General features: G+C 48.6%; 1 protein-coding gene across 2 annotated transcripts in view; it reads right to left on the bottom strand.

Annotated features, from left to right (window-relative positions):
* The window catches only part of ZNF638 (zinc finger protein 638), a 985,826-nt gene that overhangs the window by 447,999 nt on the left and 518,645 nt on the right, over window positions 1-19,182 (bottom strand). For both annotated transcript variants that reach the window (XM_078674499.1, XM_078674497.1), the window contains one exon: window positions 11,882-12,019. In XM_078674499.1, coding sequence (XP_078530625.1) covers window positions 11,882-12,019 — 138 coding nt within the window. The remainder of the gene's footprint in view (window positions 1-11,881; window positions 12,020-19,182) is intronic.

Below are 19,182 nucleotides of genomic sequence, written 5' to 3' on the forward strand. Positions count from 1 at the left end.
GTGAGAACGACATTGAGGTTCCACACCGGAGCTGGCGGTGTTCTTGGGGGAATGACTCGTTTCAGACCTTCAAGGAAGGCTTTAATGGCGGGCACTCTGAAGACAGAGAGGTGCTGCCTGTTCTGGAGATAAGCCGCTATGGCGGATAGATGTATCCGAATGGAAGTGTACGCTAGATTGCACTTGTAAAGATGCAACAGATAGCAGATGATGTTGGGGATAGATGCATCTAGCGGGTTGATGTCATTGGCTGTACAGTAAATGACAAAACGCTTCCACTTTGCAGCATAGCATGCTCTGGTAGTTGGCTTCCTTGCCTCCTTGATGATGTTCATGCATTCCGGAGGTAGGTTAAGGTATCCAAACTCTAGGACTTCAGGAGCCAGATGGCCAGGTTGAGCTGTTGCGGATCTGGATGCTGAATTTCTCCATGGTTCTGCGTCAAAAGACTGGGCGTGAGGCGCAGTCTTTGATGCGGCACCACTGAGAGTTCGAGGAACGTGGTGTACCAAGCCTGGCGCGCCCACGTTGGAGCAACTAGGATGAGAGTCATCGCGTGCTGCCTTAGCTTTCTTGCGACCAGCGGTATTAGAGGGGCTGGCGGAAAAGCGTACGCAAATTTGCCTGACCAGTTCATCCATATCGCATTCCCCTGCGACTGTGGGTGAGGGAACCTGGCGGCAAAGTGTTGGCATTTTGCGTTTTCTTTTGTGGCAAACAGGTCTATCTCCGGATGACCCCACTGCTGGAAGTACGGGTGGAGGACAGATGGGTGTAACTCCCACTCGTGCATTTGATGGCTGTACCTGCTGAGCAGATCCGCCATCTGATTGTCCTTTCCTGGGAGGTGTTCTGCCATGAGGAAAATGTTCCTCTGAATGGCCCACTTCCACATGCTCTGAGCCAGATGAGACAGCTGTGGCGAGTGGGTGCCTCCCTGCTTTTGAATGTAGTACATCGCGGTCATGTTGTCCGTCCGGACTAACACGACCTTGTTGCACATATGTACAATGAAGGACTTGAGCGCCATGAAGATTGCCATCAGTTCCAGATAGTTAATGTGCATCTTCTGTTGCTGCGTCGTCCATAGTCCCTGCACTGTGTAAGTGAGCAGATGAGCTCCCCATCCCTGGAGAGATGCGTCTGTTGTCAGGGCAATCTGCGGCACAGGCTCTTGGAACAGTCGGCCCTTGCAAAGGTTGTGTGGAGTCCACCAATGCAGAGAGTCGTATGCCCGACTGGTAACCAACACTAGGTCTGTCAATTGCCCACGAGCCTGTGTCCACTGATTCGCTAAGCACTCCTGGAGCGGGCGCATATGTAGGCGTGCGTGAGGGACTATGAAGATGCAGGAGGCCATCATGCCTATCAACTGCATGAACACTCTCGCTGGAAGCGAGTGTTGTGGCCTGAACTTTTGGATCAGAGCCTGCATGCTGTCTATCCTGACTTGGTTTGGCTGAGCCATGGCCGTCAGGGTGTTGATCGTCACACCTAGGAACTGCCGGACATGTGCTGGTTGTAGATGCGATTTTGGGTAGTTCAGCGAGAAACCCAGATCGTGAAGAAGGTGAATTGTAGTCGACATGTCTGCGGCGCACTGTTGTTCTGACTTGGCTTGCACGAGCCAGTCGTCTAGGTAGGGGTAGACATGGATGTTCTGCCTCCTGAGGTGCGCCGCTACTGTCGCCAGACACTTGGTGAACACCCTCGGGGCTGTGGTGACTCCGAAGGGTAGGACCTTGAACTGGTAGTGCTTGCCTTGAATAGTGAACCTGAGGTATTTCCTGTGGGACGGGTGTAGTGGAATGTGGAAATAAGCATCCTTGAGATCTAAGGTTGCTAAGAAGTCTCCCTGGTTTAGCAAGGGAAGAATCTGTAGCAGTGTAAGCATGTGGAAATGTTCTGATAGTATGTACAGGTTGAGGGGACGTAGATCTAGAATGGGTCTGAGAGATCCGTCCTTCTTTGGAATAAGGAAGTACAGGGAATATACCCCTGTGCCTTCCTCTCCCACCGGCACGAGCTCGATTGCTCCCTTTTGCAGCATCACCACTACTTCCTGCTGCAATAAGAGCAAGTGCTCTGCGGACATAGGCCTTTGCCTTGGCGGGATGTTGGGTGGAGTGGATTTCAACTCTAGGCAATAACCATACTGGACTAGTTGTCGCACCCACCTGTCTGTGGTGATGTTTCTCCAGACGGGCAGGAACTGCTGCAGTCTCCCCCCGACAGGTGTTAGGTGGTCGGGGGGCAGTGACAGAAAGTCACTGTTTGCTTGGAGTAGAGGAGCGGGAGCTGTTTCCTCTGCCGCGACCTCTGTTGCTGTTATTTCTGCAACCTCCCTTGTTCTGTTTTGTGAACGAGGATTGTGCCCCACTTTTTGAGAACTGGGATTTTTGACCCATTTGTCCTCTGGTGACTCCACGTGCACCTGAGCGACGAAAATTGCTGCCACGAAACTGTTGTGACTGTAGGGCCCCCATGGACGTAGCAGTTTCTGTGTCTTTCTTTATTTTCTCTAGGGTGGTGTCAACATCTGGACCAAACAGACTATCGGGATTGACTGGCTGATTAAGAATTGTTGTCTGAATATCCGGTTTAAACCCTGAGATGCGGAGCCACGCTTGTCGTCTCAGCATAACGCTAGTGTTGATAGCTCTAGCAGCTGTGTCTGCTGCGTCAAGTGCACACTTGATGGCTGCGTTTGAGATTAGCTTCCCTTCCTCAATAAGCAGTTTGGTGCCCTCTTGGAACTTTGGAGGCAGGTGTTGTACAATCTGTTCTAGGGTGTCGTAGTGCGCCCTATCGTAACGCGCCAAGAGTGCCTGTGTATTGGCGATGCGCCAAAAGTTTGATGCCTGTGCAGCTACTCTTTTGCCCCCTGCCTCTAGCACTTTGGACTCCTTATCCGGGGGAGGAGCTTCACCCGTTGTCTGGGAGTTGGCACGTTTCCTGGCATTGGCGACCACAAGAGAGTCCAGTGGCAACTGTCCCCGAATGTATGCGGGGTCTGCAGGTGCAGGTCTGTACTTTTTTTCAATGCGAGGGTTGACCACTCTCACTCTTGTAGGCTCCTTAAATATGTCCCCAGCATGCTTGAGGACTCCTTTAAGCATAGGCAGTGTCTTTACTGTCCTTTCAGAGACTGAAAACGTGTCGAAAAGGAAGTCTTCCTCAACCGGGTCGGCATGCATGTCCACATCATGATTGGCTGCCGCCCTTTCGAGTAGTGCATGAAAACCTGCTGAATCCTCAGTCGGGGATGCACGTGCATTAAAAAGCTGCGGGTCCTGCCCCACACCTTGGGTGTTCTGGTCACCAGTGTCATCATATGAATCCGGTTGTGCATCAGGTTCATTGATAGGGAAATTGTACTGCTCGTCCTCATCATACCCCTCACCCGCAGAGTGTTCTGGGGAGGGAGTAGGGCTCCGTCTCGGAGGAGGCTGGATTGGTTCCGTGAGGCCTGAGGCGTCAAGGGGCACCCTCTTCTTCTTTAGTGGGATGACATAGGAGTCCACTGGCTCCGAAGTGATTTTCCTCTTATAGAGGGTCAGTTTGCCTGTGTCAGCGTCGATGAAATGCTCTGAATCATCCTCTGATTCGAGTACCCGACGTGGAAGCGGGCCAGTCGGTGAAGAAATCACCTGTTTCGGTGCCGATTTGGTTGAAAATGCTTTTGGCGCCTCCTTCGGCGGCAAAATAAAGAGAAGTTTCCCAGAAGGCTTCGCTGGATTGTCCTTTTGCGGCTGCGGCGATGGTATCGGAGCCGACGGGGCAAAGGCCTTCTCCCTGATTCTTTGCAGTGATTCGGCTATGGGGGACGCCTCACTCACAGTTTGTTTCGGCGCCGACGAGGATGGTCTGATCTTTCCCTCGGATCCGACGTCTTTGTGGGCCTTGTGAGCTTTGGGCGCGGATCCTGTCTTCACCGACTCCGATTCCTGTGTTCGGGGCGCAGACTTCGTTCCGTGTGCTTGCGTAGCCTCCTTGGAGCCGACTTTGGCGGGCTTGGACGGCGTCGTAGCCGCTGACCCGTGCCGACCATCTTTCTTGGAGGACCCCTCCTCTGGCGTCGTTTTCGATTTTGCAGCATCGGAATCGACTGACTTCTTCGACTTCTGCGGACCGGAGGTCGACGGAGTCGATGGGGTAGCGGGCACCGTCGTTTTCACCGGCACGGCAGCCATCTTAGGGACACTCGAGTCCTTAAGTTTCGGTTTCGTTTTCGGGTCGGCCATTTTAGGTGTTGTCGATCCCGATGGTTTCGGTTTCGAAACAGTCTGCTCAGCAAGTAAGTCCGTGGCCGGGACCGAAGGCGGGGCTGTGGCTTGCGGCAACGGGTCTTGGGTAAGGCCGACAGGCGATCCCGTGACCCGGTCGGTATCCTCGTAACCTTCGGGGCAGAGCTCGTCCCCCGAGCTGTCTGCCGCGGCCCCATAAATCTCATCGTCGTCTCCTACCTCGTCGACGTATTCAAGGCCTTGACCCACGACTCCGTCGTCGTCTCCCGGATCCGCCTCGACCTCCGTCTCGGGTGGGGAGATTTGAAGATGATGACCCTGGTCCTCTTCGTCCTGGTCGCCGAAGATGTTTTCCGGATCCGGGGCTGCTTGTCTCGCTTCCATGCGCACCGCGCGGCGAAGCTTGAGAGTCTTCTTGGAGCGGAACTGTGCACAGGCCTTGCACTTGCCGTCGTCGTGGTCAGGCGAAAGGCATTTGTTACAGACGGGGTGTAGATCGATGTGTGGGTACTTGGACCCACAAAGCGGGCAGTACTTAAACGGGCTCCGCTCCATGTCCGAAAAGTTTTGCAGTCGTGTCGCGATGAGAAGGCCTCAAAGTTCTGAGAGCGAAGAAAACTCCGCTTATTCCGGCTCCAAGAGACGGAAGACTCGAGACCGTGCGCAGACAATACCGACGCAAGAAAATCGAGGCCTTTTGGCCGCTAAAAGTTAGTTTTTCTTGGTTCCGACAGTAAGACGTCGAGACCACATCCGAACCCAATGGCGGAAAAAAACAATCTGGGGATGGAGCCGATGCCCATGAGCACTGTAGTCCAGGGGAGGAGCCACCTATCTCAGGATACTTCGAAGACTCTTCCAGGACAACAATGTGCGATCATCCGAGCCCAACACTAGGCGGCGATCTAATGCTAAGATATGAATTTAGCAGCCCACATGCCTCGAACATACTGTGCTAACTTAAGTATTTTCGTAAGAGTTTTGTTGTGTGCCTAGCACCCTGTCCTCATAAAGAGTACAGGGCTGTTGTGATTCTAATAAATACACTGTTTATTTTCATAACACTTGTGTGGTGTCCTTTCACTGGGTGTTCAAGGGGTAATGTGATGGTAAAACAGCTGGCTTAACACGCCCTCTAGAGTCTTAGCCTTAGACTGCTCGTATCCATGCTACTAGGATAGCTGGTCTATAAGGTTGACTTACAACCAATCATCAATAAGGGTTGTTTGGACTGATATATAGTGATCACTAGAATAGTGAACATTATATATCAGGCCAACTTCTCACAACATCTGAGAAGAAAAAACAGCTATGTATGAAGAAAAACTGAGCAGAGATCAGGGAGACTCCCTTCACACCACGTGCGGTAGAAAATCTGAGGACTTGGGCTTCTGAGGAGAAGGTTCTAGAGGGAGCTACAGCCCGATTGGCTAGAATATGGACTAATACATAATGACACTGATATGTTACTAAAGTGAGTTCTCCCTTAGGCTTTCTATGGGCCTATTTGGTTCTATGGTACTTTTAAACTCTTTATATTTTACTGTATTTTATATATGTATATGTAATTATTATAATTTTCATGTATATATGCATATAATACTGCTATTTTATGTACCGTGGGACTCCCACTTCGACGACGGGGGATATTCAAGCATGTGAATCTATGAAAGACACCCCTAATACTGGAGAAGGGTTTATCCGGAACTGTAATCAAATGGTTCACTTCCTTCCTACATAACCGGTTTCAGAAGTTCAAAATCAACAACGTGTTGTCCTCATCTGTGCCTGTAACATTAGGCGTCCCACAAGGATCTTCCCTATCCCCCACATTGTTCAACCTGGTCATGGAACCACTCACCACCTTGCTTCAAGCATCTAATGTACACTTTCACATGTACGCCGACGACACTCAACTCTACCTCAAATTCCAATCCCTGGAAGACATCAAACTTCTGAACTCCACACTCGGAAACACCCAATCATGGTTGGCCGACAATCACCTCAAACTAAATGCTCCTAAAACGGAGTTCCTTCTGATCGCACCGCCTGCGAAAATCACCATCTCCCAAACCTGGCTCAAGCACCTTACTGCACTCAATGTCCAACCCACCATCGTGGACTCCACGAAATCCTTAGGCATCACACTTGACGCCAATCTTAACATGCAGCAGCACATTAGCAAAGCAACTAAAGGAGCTAATTTTTAAATCAACACTTGAGGAAACTTAAACCCTTCTTCCCAGCTAAGGACTTCCAAACTGCTGTACAAGCCCGTGTCATCCCACGCATAGACTACGGAATTGTGGCTCTCAGCGGACTCCCCTATCAACAACTGCACCCTTAAGAGCCTACTTGAACGCTGCAGCGAGACTTATCACTGGATCAAGGAAACATTTGCACATATCCCCGGACTTAAAATCAATGAACTGGCTGCCGTTTGAAGCCAGAATACAGCTGAAAATCGCCTGCATGACACACTTAGCCGTACACCACAAGTCACCTGACTACCTCACTCAAAAGCTGACTATATCAGGAGGCTCCAGATCCAACAGAAGCACAAAAAATCTCCTCCTGAAACCCCGAAGATTCCGGAAGGAAAAAACATACAAACGCTCCTTCTCGGGAATGGCACCCAGGATCTGGAATGCACTCCCTCCTGAAACCAGACTTCTCTCCTCCACGGCATTTTTTAAGAAAGAGGTAAAAGCCATCCATATGGCTAAATTCACCTGAACTCTATATTTACTGGATTGAAGACTTTGCTCCGTTTTTTTTTGTATTATTGGTTATTCTGATTATCTTTTTGTATTATGTTTATCTGATTGCTATCCTATCTGGCTATTCACTTACTACCGACTACTATACGGTACCCAATAGTTTGTTTAATCACCCTTTGTTTCCCCTAGCCCTTGTTTTCTGTAAAGCACTCTGATATCCGCAAAGATCTTGTTCGCGCTATATAAAACTTTGAAATATATTAGCGGCTCTCACAAGCAGGGCCGACATCAATGAAAACCGTTTTCCCGCGTTATCCAACCATCTCCCCTCTTTGTCTGGAGGTGCTGCAATCGGAGCAGATGGGTTCCTGGATTTCTGTTGAGCCGCTTGAGTGATAACAGAATCCGGTTTGGGATGACCCAAAAGGCAAGATGGAGCATCAACCGGTGCCTTATACTTTTTATCCAGTCTGGGCAGAACGGGTGTTACCGTCGCTGGCGTCTCCATGACCTTTAATCCTTCCTTCCAGATTTGAGACACTATAGGCAGGGATCGTACTGATTTTCGATACGAGTCCTTAAAGTCATAAAGAAAACATTCCGTTTTCTCTTCTGTCATGGTCAGTGCAAACCTCTTAGTGGCTCTTTCCATCAAATTATGAAATCCACCAATGTCCTCTGGTGGAGAATCTACTGGTCTCTGCGGAGGGGTTGAAGGTGATGGGGCGATATAGTCATGCCATTCTGCACTTATGTCCGCAATCTCACCATCCTCATGATCGTCATCCGAGGTATCGTGGTGTGTCGTCGGCGGTGGGGACCTAGCAGTAGGTTCCGGCACAATCCCTCTCCTACGAATCGGCGTCCCTGGAACCGATTGTGGACGTGGAGTAGCCTCTATGGCCTGTTGAGCGACTGGAGTCGCTGGGTATCTTTTCCTATAATCCTCCAAAATTCCCTGGAGATCCTGCAACAAAGAGGATGGCACACTTGTCATCTCCTCCCGTTGCTGTTGGCGATATCGGTGTTGTTCTTGATAACCCCCATATTCCTCCTCAGAATCGTCTTCTTGGTACTTGACCTGTAATTGAGAAGGGCTACTGGCACTACCCTACTCATCGTCTTCCGAATCTTCCTCCTCCAGCATGTGAGATGGCAGCAATGGGGAGACCTTGCTTGGAGATGTAACCTCCGGTGTTATAGGTTTTTTCCAAGGCACCAACCTTTTTTCTTGTGTTTTTTCCCTCGTCGACGAGATTCCCATCGCCGTTATCGACCAAGTCATTGTCGTCGACGCCACCGTTGTAGTTACCGTCGACGCTGTCCTCGAAGACTTTGTCGTCCTAGTCGACACTGCTGTCGTCGACGCTGCCGTCGTCGATGCCTTCGTCGACTGAAACCGTTGACGATATCAACGGCGACGGTGAAATCGTCGACGTTTTCTCACCAGACTTATTATCCTTTTTCGTCGACGACTGAGGTGTTTTTGTCATCGTCTATGGTCCCTTTTTGTCGACGGTCCAATTGACTTCTCAGAAGGCGTAGAAGACCGTTTGATGGTAAGTTTGATCTTCTGAGGTGACTGTGGTAGATCTGAGGTAGATTTTGCTCCTTTATTTATTTATTTAAAGTTTTATATAGCGCGAACAAGATCCTTACAGATATCAGAGCGCTTCACAAAGACAGGGTAGGGGCAGTAGGAATGAACAGAGATAATGGGAGCAGTATAATAGTCACTAACATGGTAGGATAATAACATACATAAAGCATATCAATATACAATCAGGTAAACAAGTGATATAAGACGGCACAAATCATTGATCCCACTACAGAGGTGTTCAGGTACACCTTGGGTGTGTGGATGGCTTATACTCATGTCTAGTATAGAGAGAACCCGTCCTTTCACCTGACCAGCAGAACCCTTCTTCCCCTTAGATGAGACTGAAGGGGATTTTGAGGGACTGCACCCTGAGGACCCTGGGGTGGTCTTTTTTGGGGCCTTCTCAGGTCTTTCCCCTGAGGAATGTGTCTGAGGAGATCTACTTCTCTTCTGAGAAGTTAGACGCCACAGATTCCTCCTCACTCTCACTTGAGAGGATTTCCTTCCTGGCATTGACATTCTGAAGCCAGATCAGTAGCCTTCCCTCACGATCTTTCAAGGTCTTATTTGAAAAGGTACGACATACCTAGGCTGTGGGGTTTTAGGTTTAAACCTATAATAACTGATAAAACCCCACTGAAAGAAAAATAGCCCTCACCGGTGAAAACATATAAACACTGAAAAAACACCTGCACAACCACAAACTAAATGCTATTCAAAGAAAGGAAAAAGAAAGTGAAAGAGTCATTTTGTTCTTACTGAAGGAGTCAATAAAATGTAACTTTGTTATACAAGCTAAAAGTAAGAAAGACTGGCTAACATTACTCTGCTTGAGTTTTGTTCTTTAGGGATGCCACTAAAATATTGTTTCTTCTTCCTTTTACTTTTTTCAGTTTTATGGCCTTTGGTCTAAAGATGCAGGGTTTAGTTTCATATTTTAGGTCTAGTTTAATTATTTTATGAACTGTAGAGAATCAGGACATATCAATCTCATATTTGATATTTTGGCTGCATTTGATTCTTTCACTGATAGGTAAAATGGCTAGTTTCATAAAAATCTTTCCTAATATGTGTCATCACATTTACCCACAGAGAATGGGTAAAAACCCTTAATACATCAGACCATAGTTTCTAGTGGGTCAGTATTGATAGTAGGTGAATTGCCAACACCTCAGGTTTTAAACATTAAATGCAAGGTATAGTGACAAGTATATATATCATCAAGCATCTGGGATAGCGGTGAAAAAGTGACACCAGACTTTTGGAAAACATGGAACGATGGAAGATTGGAGTGATATTGTTTGTATTTGCAGTGATTCAGCTATGTATATAACAAATTTGTGTGATGACCTGTCAAAATTGATACCCGAGCTGAAGTGATTCCCTGTAGGAGATCCTTGCCACTTAGATGGTATGCTGAAAGCATCTTTACAATCTTCAGATTTAATGAGGGGGATGCTATTGACTTTTTAGTCCATGCTGGTGCACTGTTTTCTTATGCACAGGAACTAAAATGCAAATATTTATCATTTTGTGCTTTATGTGGCATCAAAGAAAGAGTCATCCCAACTGTGTCCCTTAGCTGACGGTTCTCAGCCCAAGGGGCTATGAATGCTGAGAGGGTCTTTTCACAGAAGTTTACATGGGAAGGAAAGTGCAAGCGCACATGACCAAAGACTCACTGAAGAAGTATTGTATGGTGTACTACAATAAGATTAATTTGCAAAAATCTCTTTGGACCTCCTATACACTATACGTACACTGTCTATATACCATGTTCTTTCAGTGCAGAAAGCAAGCAATGATAAAAAGAAAACGTTCCATAAACACCGGAAAAACACTTTTTCTGTTGTTTTTAGTGGCGTGAAAATGTGTAACCACTGAAAACAACTGTTTTTTAAGATATTGAAAACACTGAAAAAACCCCACCAGAATTTACCAAAAATAGAAACTGAAAACAGGACAGCCTAGACATACCTTACAATCTGCTGCCTTATGGTCTGGATAGAGACAGTAGATGCAGCCTTGTGAGGGTTATCTGTATAAAGCCTCTTCCTGGAGCAGGTTAAGCAAGCTCTAAATTATCTTTTTTTCTCTCAGACATGGTTGATGTAAAAACCTCAAATCGAAGTCAAAATACTGTAGAAGTAAAGAGTTTTAGCAGAGCTCAAAGGAGACTCCCTAGCAAAACATGCGGCAGAAAAATCTGAGGGGCAGAAGGTTCTCTCAGAGGAGTCTTCTAGAGGGTGAGGAGCTCTGATTGGTTCAGGGAAAAGTTTGGGCTTTTTTACATAACAAAGGCTATGGGTTGCAAAAGGGAAATGGGTCTAGGCCTCTTTTCAGTTTGCTATACTACTAAGCACTGCTTTTTTATATACCGGTCTTGACGACGGGGAATGATTCAGGCATGTGAATCTATGAAAGTTCCAATACTGGAGTAACCACGGGCCAAGACGTCACAACTACGTGAAGACTGCCTTTATGACTTCCTCTTGTGCGTACCTGTGGGAAGGCGAGTGATGGCCTCTGGAACGACCTAGTGGCCTGCCCCAAAAAATAGTACCAGCTCAAGAAGACAGAAGACGCTCGAACTTAACTAGATATCTGAGAAAACAACAATTTCATCCTACGTTCCCACAGGGACTTGGGCTTCATCCGCCGACAGTCGTCGAACTCCTTGGAGTCGTGGTGCTGGCCCAAGCACCACACAGAAATCAAGTGTGCGTCCGTCGCTGACATCTGCCACATGCAGGTGTCATACGATTTGAAACCCAAAGGCATCGGCGCACTGATCCCGGACGCAAAAATGCATCAGTAAGGACAAAAAACTAAACAGTACACAGGAATCAGTTCTCCAGGATCTGTGTCACAGCACGCCAGAGGGGACTTATATGGCTCCACTGACATCACATCCGTAGAGGTCAGAGCGGAGCCATGCAATGCCATCCCCTGGTGTGCAGAGGTACTGCTGGAAAATCACCGGATCCAGGATGGCACCAGGAGGATATTATAAGTTAAGGAATCTGCGGCTAGATGTCTCTAAATGCTTAACACTTGTTCCTTTGTAAGCCTGACTGCTCAGAGCCACAGGTACCCATGGATGAGCTAAAGGTTTCTCTAAAGTAACCTACAGGAGCTAAAGAGACTGGCAAGTGTATTACTCAGTGAGGTTGAACAATTACACCATATAAACCAGCACATTTCCTCACAATGTGTATTAAATGTGGCAAAACCAACTAACAAAAATCAAATGTTTAACAAGTAATTGAACTAGACATTGGATTAAACATTATAGAACATGCAAAAGAATTTACCTTTCTTTTATTTCTGATGACAACATAGTTATTAACTTTTCCAAACCGCAGGCCCACATAAGCTACTTCGAGGTCGGTGTATCCTTCTTTGGGCAAATTTTTAAGATGAACAAATTCTTCGTGAATTTCAGGCCGAGGCTACAGATAAGAAAAAACATTCAAATTATACATGAGAAAAGTTCATAGATCTACATTTTTTGCAAAAGCAGCATTAACACAATAAAAATATCTACCACCACATCATTTTGATACATAATTAAATCCCATCAAAACATTTGTCGAGAGATGATACCTGAAAGATGGTAACTAACAAGAAATCTAAAATACCACCAAAGGGATGGAAGTAATACTTTAACTAATCTCAGCCAAAGCAAACGCTGAGCACGCTTCCCAAGCCATCAGATTTCACCCACCATAGCATCTCAGTGTGACTCCAGCTATGTGTAAATCACTCTTGAATGGCATACATCAGCCATCCCTCTAACTGGATGCCCTATGCCAGTGGTGTGAGAATAGGTGTATGAGCCCTGTACCCCTACAGTACCCAGGTCCATTCCTGGGCACTAAGTGCAGTATGTGAGAAGTTGGCCTGGTATATGATGTTCACCATTCTAGTGAGCACCTTGCACCAGTCCAAACAACCCTTATGGTGATGGTTGTAAAGTCAATCTTATAGACCAGCTATCCTTGTGGTAGCATGGACAAAGCAGTCTTAGGCTACCACTTCAGAGAGCATATGAAGCCAATTGTTTTACCAAAAATTATCCCTTGAATACCAAATGAAAGGACATCATACAAGGTATATATCAAATATATATGTATTTATTACTAAAACAAGCCCTCTGCACTGTTTATGAGGTCAGAGTTCGAGACACAGCACAAGTTACTCAATAAGCATACTATAAGTTGCACAAATACAATTCTGCCCTAGGGGCCTCACGAACCATATACTAAAGAAGTGGTATAAGGACCACTTCAGGAAACGTGAATAGGCCTAGGGCCTAGAGAATCGCTGGGGCTACACAGGACTACCAAAGGATTGGGAGTAGGAGACCCACAGGACGCGTGTGCAGTGTCTAAACACACATGCGGGTTACCATAGAAAATCAATGGGAATGTAAAAGTCACAAAGTAATTGATTTAGGACACTTCCAGATGGGCCTCGGGAAAACCCTGTTAAACTAGCACACTTGTGTAGGAAGGTGGATATCTGAATATGGTTACCCCGAAATTTTTGCCTAGTGTTTTGCTGGTTTTTGACTTAGTTGGCCTGGGATCCTGCTATTCAGGACCCCAGGCTTCCTGCTCTCTCTGTTAAAATGGACTCCATGTACCCTAGGTACATATCTAATTGGATACTGAGTCACCTTATCAGTCCCTGTACAGTATACCTTCGGTATCCCGGGCATAGGTGTACCCAGGGCCTACCAGGGGGTGAAGCATTTATTATGCCACCCCTGGCTGGCCATCCAAAACTGACAACTGGCTGCATGACAGCTGGGGCAAGGTGGTGTAAACACCCTTTGCTGTAGATATAGTATCCCTATATCTAAACCTAAAATGGACACATATATTCCTATCAGTCACTCCTATGGAAGGCCTTATCAATCCTGAAGGCAGAGTGCTTGGAATTATGTGAGATGGTGCTCTGGCATGAGCTGAGCCAGTTTGCAGCTTGCGGAACCAAGTCCTAATAGCTGTTCCATGATAACGCTATACCATATACTCTGAAGTGCATTATAATCCTCGCGGTTAAATGCTAACTTTGGCATAGCATTATCAAAACATGTCGAGTAAGGTGTCATACGAATTTGAACACTAACCCCTTGCCAATTCTGGCGACGGGGTTAGCATTCCACCCTTCTAGAGGGACACGACATGTATGTAACTGTGAACCCCGGTTAAAGTTAACTCAAGCCTCAGCATCACAAAATGGATGCTTCCACCACAGACAGAAGTCTGACCTCCTGCTGCTGGGAGTCCTTCCAGCGAGGGAGGCCTGGACAAAGGGTTTCCTGTCAGGGGCGGTGCTAGCACCATCCCAGACAGGATTTTGTGTATCCCAGGTAGGCAGGGCTGAGAGGAAGGTGACTGCAAGTGGCACCCCGGTGCTCACTGTGCATATGCCGGCTCAAACCAGTTCCAGGGGCACCACGGCCCCTGAGCTGGGGAGAGACCTGACAAAGGAGAGGGGTGTAACCACCCCCCTCCTGGTCCCACCCATGGGCAGGACCTAGTCGCGTGCCAGCCCCTTTTCTTAGAATAAAGGTAGGAGCGGGCACCCATCCCAAATTAGATTATCCTGAACTATTCTACAAGAAGAAACTCTGGCCCTTCGACGTTCTGCTCCACAGAAGACTGAAGAATCTCCCTTGTGGACAAGGAGTGTCCACCCTGCACAAGCAGGCACCACCAAGCGTTCAACAGCTTCCCTTTGTCGTCTTCCCTCGAGGATCCAGACTTCAGAGCCCGACGAGACCCGGATTCCCAGACCTCTCCGACCTCAACTCACATCTGCAGCAAAGCTGAGACCCGTGGGTGCGACGAGACACGTGGGACCGGCCATCTTGGAAGAAACTGCACTTCGCTTCCAGCACGACTCCCGAGGTAAACTCGACCAAGTGCTTTGGGGACTGAGAAGCCCCAACCCCGATCAGCCCCTGCACCGAAGACCAGCCCTCCGGCCTCCACGAGATCTGCGTGGGGCCCTTCTGCTTGGTTCCTGCTCGACGCGTTGTCTGGTCACTTGCCGGCTGGCTAGTGGCCTCCTAGACGACGAACCTTTGAATTCTTTCGGCTGGTCTGGTTGCTCCAGAATGGCCCTTGCTCCCTTCCAAAAGAGGGGCATCCCGGACTCTCCTAGTCCGCACCAGACGCTTTTCCTCCTCACCGCGTGGGTTGCCTTTGCCAAGGCCTGTTGACGCCGATTCCGGGTCCAACACCGACGACAGCGAGAGCCTGCGTGGGACAGCTCGTGCCTCCATCCTGGTCGTCAATGACACCTCCTGGTCCACGTGGCTGCAGAGTAAAGCGTCCACTCTTCACCTGAACAAGACGACGACATCTGGTTCCTTCCTGGTTCCACTCCAGTCACTGGCTAGTGACTGTGAACATTGTCCCCTCTGCTTTCAGGTCTCCTTCTTCAACAATCCACCCTTGGATTGCACCGACATCTTCCTCCTGGTCGCCTGCAGCATCTTTGCTTTCAGGCTCCATTGACTTCAACGCGAGAACCCGACGCACTTTGAACCCTATGCACCCGCGGCCCGTGGGTGAGGTAACAAGAGCATTTCGGTGCTCAAGGGTAGTCTAACTGTCCTAGTGTCCAGTTCCACAGTCGTTGTTGTCCTATTGTAGGAAGGTAGATCCCTGACTATGGTTGCCCCCAACTTTTTGCCTGGTGTTTTGCTGGTTTTCTGACTTAGTTGACCTGAGACCCTGCTATTCAGGGCCCCAGGCCTACTGCTCTCTCTGTAAAATGGATTCCATGTACCTTAGGTACATATCTAAATTGGATACTGAGTCACCTTATCAGTCCCTGTACAGTGTACCTTAGGTACCCAGGGCATAGGTGTACCCAGGGCCTACCAGGGGCTGCAGCATGTATTATGCCACCCCTGGCTGGCCATCCAAATCTGACACAACTGGCTGCTTGACAGCTGGGGCAAGGTGGTGTAATCACCCCTTGCTTTAGATATAGTATACCTATATCTAACCCTAAAATGGACACACAGATCTCCTATCAGTCACTCCTATGGCAGGCCTTAACAATCCTGAAGGCAGAGTGCTTGGAATCGTGTGAGATGGTGCTCTGGCATGAGCTGAGCCTGTCTGCGGCTTTCGGGATCCATCCCTTAGCCGTTTCCATGATATCGCATACCATATACTCTTAAGTGCATTATAATCCTCGCGGTTATATGCCAACTCTGGTATCGCTTTATCAAAACATGTCGAGTAAGGTGTCATACGAATTGGAATACTAACCCCTCGCCAATTCTGGCGACGGGGTTAGCACTCCACCCTTCTAGAGGGACACGACATGCATGTAACCTATAACCCGGTTAAAAGTCAGACAGAGCCTTAGCATCCACAAAATGGATGCTGCCACCGAGACACAAGTCTGCCCTCCTGCTGCTGGGAGTCCTCCCAGAGCAGGAGATAAGGACAAAGGGTTTCCTGCCAGGGGCGGTGCCAGCACCGTCCCAGACAGGGTTTTGTGTATTGTAGGTAGGCAGGGCTTTAGAGGAAGGTGACTGCAAGTGGCACCCCGGTGCTCACTGTGCATAGGCCGGCTGAAACCAGTTCCAGGGGCACTCCAGCCCCTGGCCTGGGGAAAGCCCGCCAAGGAAGTGGGTGTAACCACCCCCCTCCTGGTCCCACCCATAGGGCAGGACCTAGTCGCGTGCCAGCCCCCTTTTCCCAGATAAAGGTAGAGACTGGCCCCCTCCCAAATTAGATCATCTTTGAATCCTGAAACTACTTTCCACGAAAGGAACTCAAGACTTCTTCCTAAGATTTCTCCCTTGTGACTAAGGAGTAGTCACCCTGCATCCGCAGGCACCATCTACAGAACACTGCGGTCTGCTGCAAGTCCTTCCTCCGGAATCCGACTGCCCAGATCGACGAGAACCGGCTTCCCTGGCACCTCTGACCTCTACCTACATCATCAGTCACGCTGAGATTCGTGGGTGTGACGAGACCTCGAGGGACCGGCCATCTTCAAGACTGCACGACTTCTGAACAGCAAGCCCGCCAAGTGAATTCCTGGTGAGTGCTTTGGGGTCCGAGAAGCCCCCACCCTGAGCAGCTCCAGCACCGAAGAGCAGCCCCCCAGCATCTCCACGATCTGCGTGGGGCCCTTCTGCTTTTTACTGCTCACCGCGTTGTTTGGCTACTAGCCCGCTGGCTTGTGGCCTTCTGAACGACGCCCGACGACATTTCTGCTGCTGGTCTGGTTGCTCCAGACTGGCCCTTGCTTCCCTCCATCGGAGAAGTACCCTGGACCATCCTGGTCCGCCCAAGACGCCATTTTAGGCCCACCGCGTGGGCCTTGCATTTGCCAAGACTTGTTGCCCAATCCTGGGTCCAGCGACGTCGACAGCAAGAACCTTCGTGGGACAGCTCGCACCTCCATCCTGGTCGCCGACAACGCCTCCTGGTCCGAGAGACTGCAGAGCCCAGCAGCGCCCACTCACCTGACTGCGGTGACTTCGCCCGGTGCCATCCTGGTGCCCACTTAATCACTGGCTAGTGATTCAAGAACTTGGTCCCCTCTGCTTTCAGGTTTCCTTCTTCCTTGATCCAGGCTTGGATCCATCGAACTTTCCTTCACTGGTCGCCTGCCAGCAACTTCCTTCTTCCAGGCTCCTGGTCCGGCAACGAGATTCCCGACGTCTTTTCAGACCTATGCAGCTGCAGCCCCTGGGCTAGGTAACTTCGGCACTTCGGTGTCCCAGCATAGCCTCACTATCCTAGGGTCAGGATCCACTGTCGTTTTCTCCCTACCAGGTCGGGTTCGCCCGTGAACACTAACTTTGTCTTTACTAGCCTCCATAGACTTTGTCCCGCATCCCGCGTGAGAGTGCACACTCTGCACCCGAGTCCCCTAGGTCTCCTAGTAGTAATCTAACGATTCCCTAGTCAAGTCCTAGCGATTCCAAAGCCTATTAGTACTGTACTTACCTGCTAGTAATTTCGCATTCCACTTTTAGAATATATGGTTTTTCGTGCCCCTCGGGCATTTGTGTATAACGTGCTAACTTAAGTATTTTCATAAGAGTTTTGTTGTGTGCTTAGCACCCTGTCCTCATAAAGAGTACAGGGTTGTTGTGATTCTAATAAATACATTGTTTATTTTCATAACACTTGTGTGGTGTCCTTTCACTGGGTGTTCAAAGGGTAATGTGATGGTAAAACAGCTGGCTTAACACGCCCTCTAGAGTCTTAGCCTTAGACTGCTCGTATCCATGCTACTAGGATAGCTGGTCTATAAGGTTGACTTACAACCAATCATCAATAAGGGTTGTTTGGACTGATATATAGTGATCACTAGAATAGTGAGCACTGCACATCAGGCCAACTTCTCACATTGGTGGCAGCGGTGGGATTTGAGCTTGCTGTTGTTTTACCACACATGCCCTAAGAATATCTTGTGAAAGATCACATAAGTACTAAAGGTACATATAACTTAGCTTAGAATACTCTGAGTTCTACTGAACCAGCTGTTGTAGCTCCTAGGGCCTAGCACACCCTAAACTACAACTCTAGCAAGGGATCAGTAGGCAAACATATAGTGTAGGTAAGTGCACCACTTACACCTCACTAGAAAAGCATGTCGACTCAGGGAGACTCTACTGAGACTCCCCTGGTCAGTGTTGACCCTCCACAGGTCACTTCAAGATATGCAGCTCTCAGTTTTCAGGAGATGAGACAAATCTGTGTCTCCAGGAAACTGAAGCAGGGGTCTAACCCCACCACTCCCTTTCTGATAGGTCTCTTAGAGACATATGATGCCAGAAAGCTTTCTCAGTTACATGAGAACATGCCAGCCTTAGAGGGAACCTCTGAGGATCCAGACCTTCCCAACATTGCTACTGCAGTTGAGGAGGAGGACCAAGAGGAACTCTCTGGGGATGAGGTAGACAAAGGTCTTGAGGTAGTCAGAAGGCTAACTAGGACCAACTTAGACTTACTTGGGCTAGGATCTGGGGGCCCCCCAGTACTAACCCGAAGTGGGCCTAACCTTGGAGTTAGGAGAGATAGATCTCATTCTAGGGACTCCAATAGATCTCTGCACTCTAATGCCTCTTTTCAGGGGAGAAGAAATCCTCCACAGAGGAGATTTACTTCCCCTCAGAGAAGGGAGCATGAAGCTAGGATGAGACAAGCTGAACTGAGGATTGAAAGGGAAGAACTTGCCCTGGCCAAAGAGAAGCTTGCCTTTGCTAGAGAGCAGCAGATGAGTGGGTTAGCACCCACTGGTGGCAGCAATCTCCCAAGAGATAGAGAGAAGGGTTTAGATACTAAACACCTGACTAAAATAGTACCCCCCTTTAAGCAAGGGGATGATATCCAGAAATGGATGGCTGCTCTGGAGAGGGCCTGCACTGTGCAGGGCATTCCCCAGAGTCAGTGGGCAGCTATACTGTGGCTCTCCTTTGATGGTAAAGGTAGAGATAAGCTCCTCACTACAAGAGGGGAGGATGCTAACAATTACCAGGTCCTGAAAAATGCACTGGTTGATGGGTTTGGCTTAACCACTGAGCAGTACAGGTTGCTGTTCAGAGACACCCAGAAAACTC

This window comes from Lissotriton helveticus, chromosome 2_1 (genome assembly GCF_964261635.1).
Source record: "Lissotriton helveticus chromosome 2_1, aLisHel1.1, whole genome shotgun sequence".
NCBI lineage: Eukaryota > Metazoa > Chordata > Amphibia > Caudata > Salamandridae > Lissotriton > Lissotriton helveticus.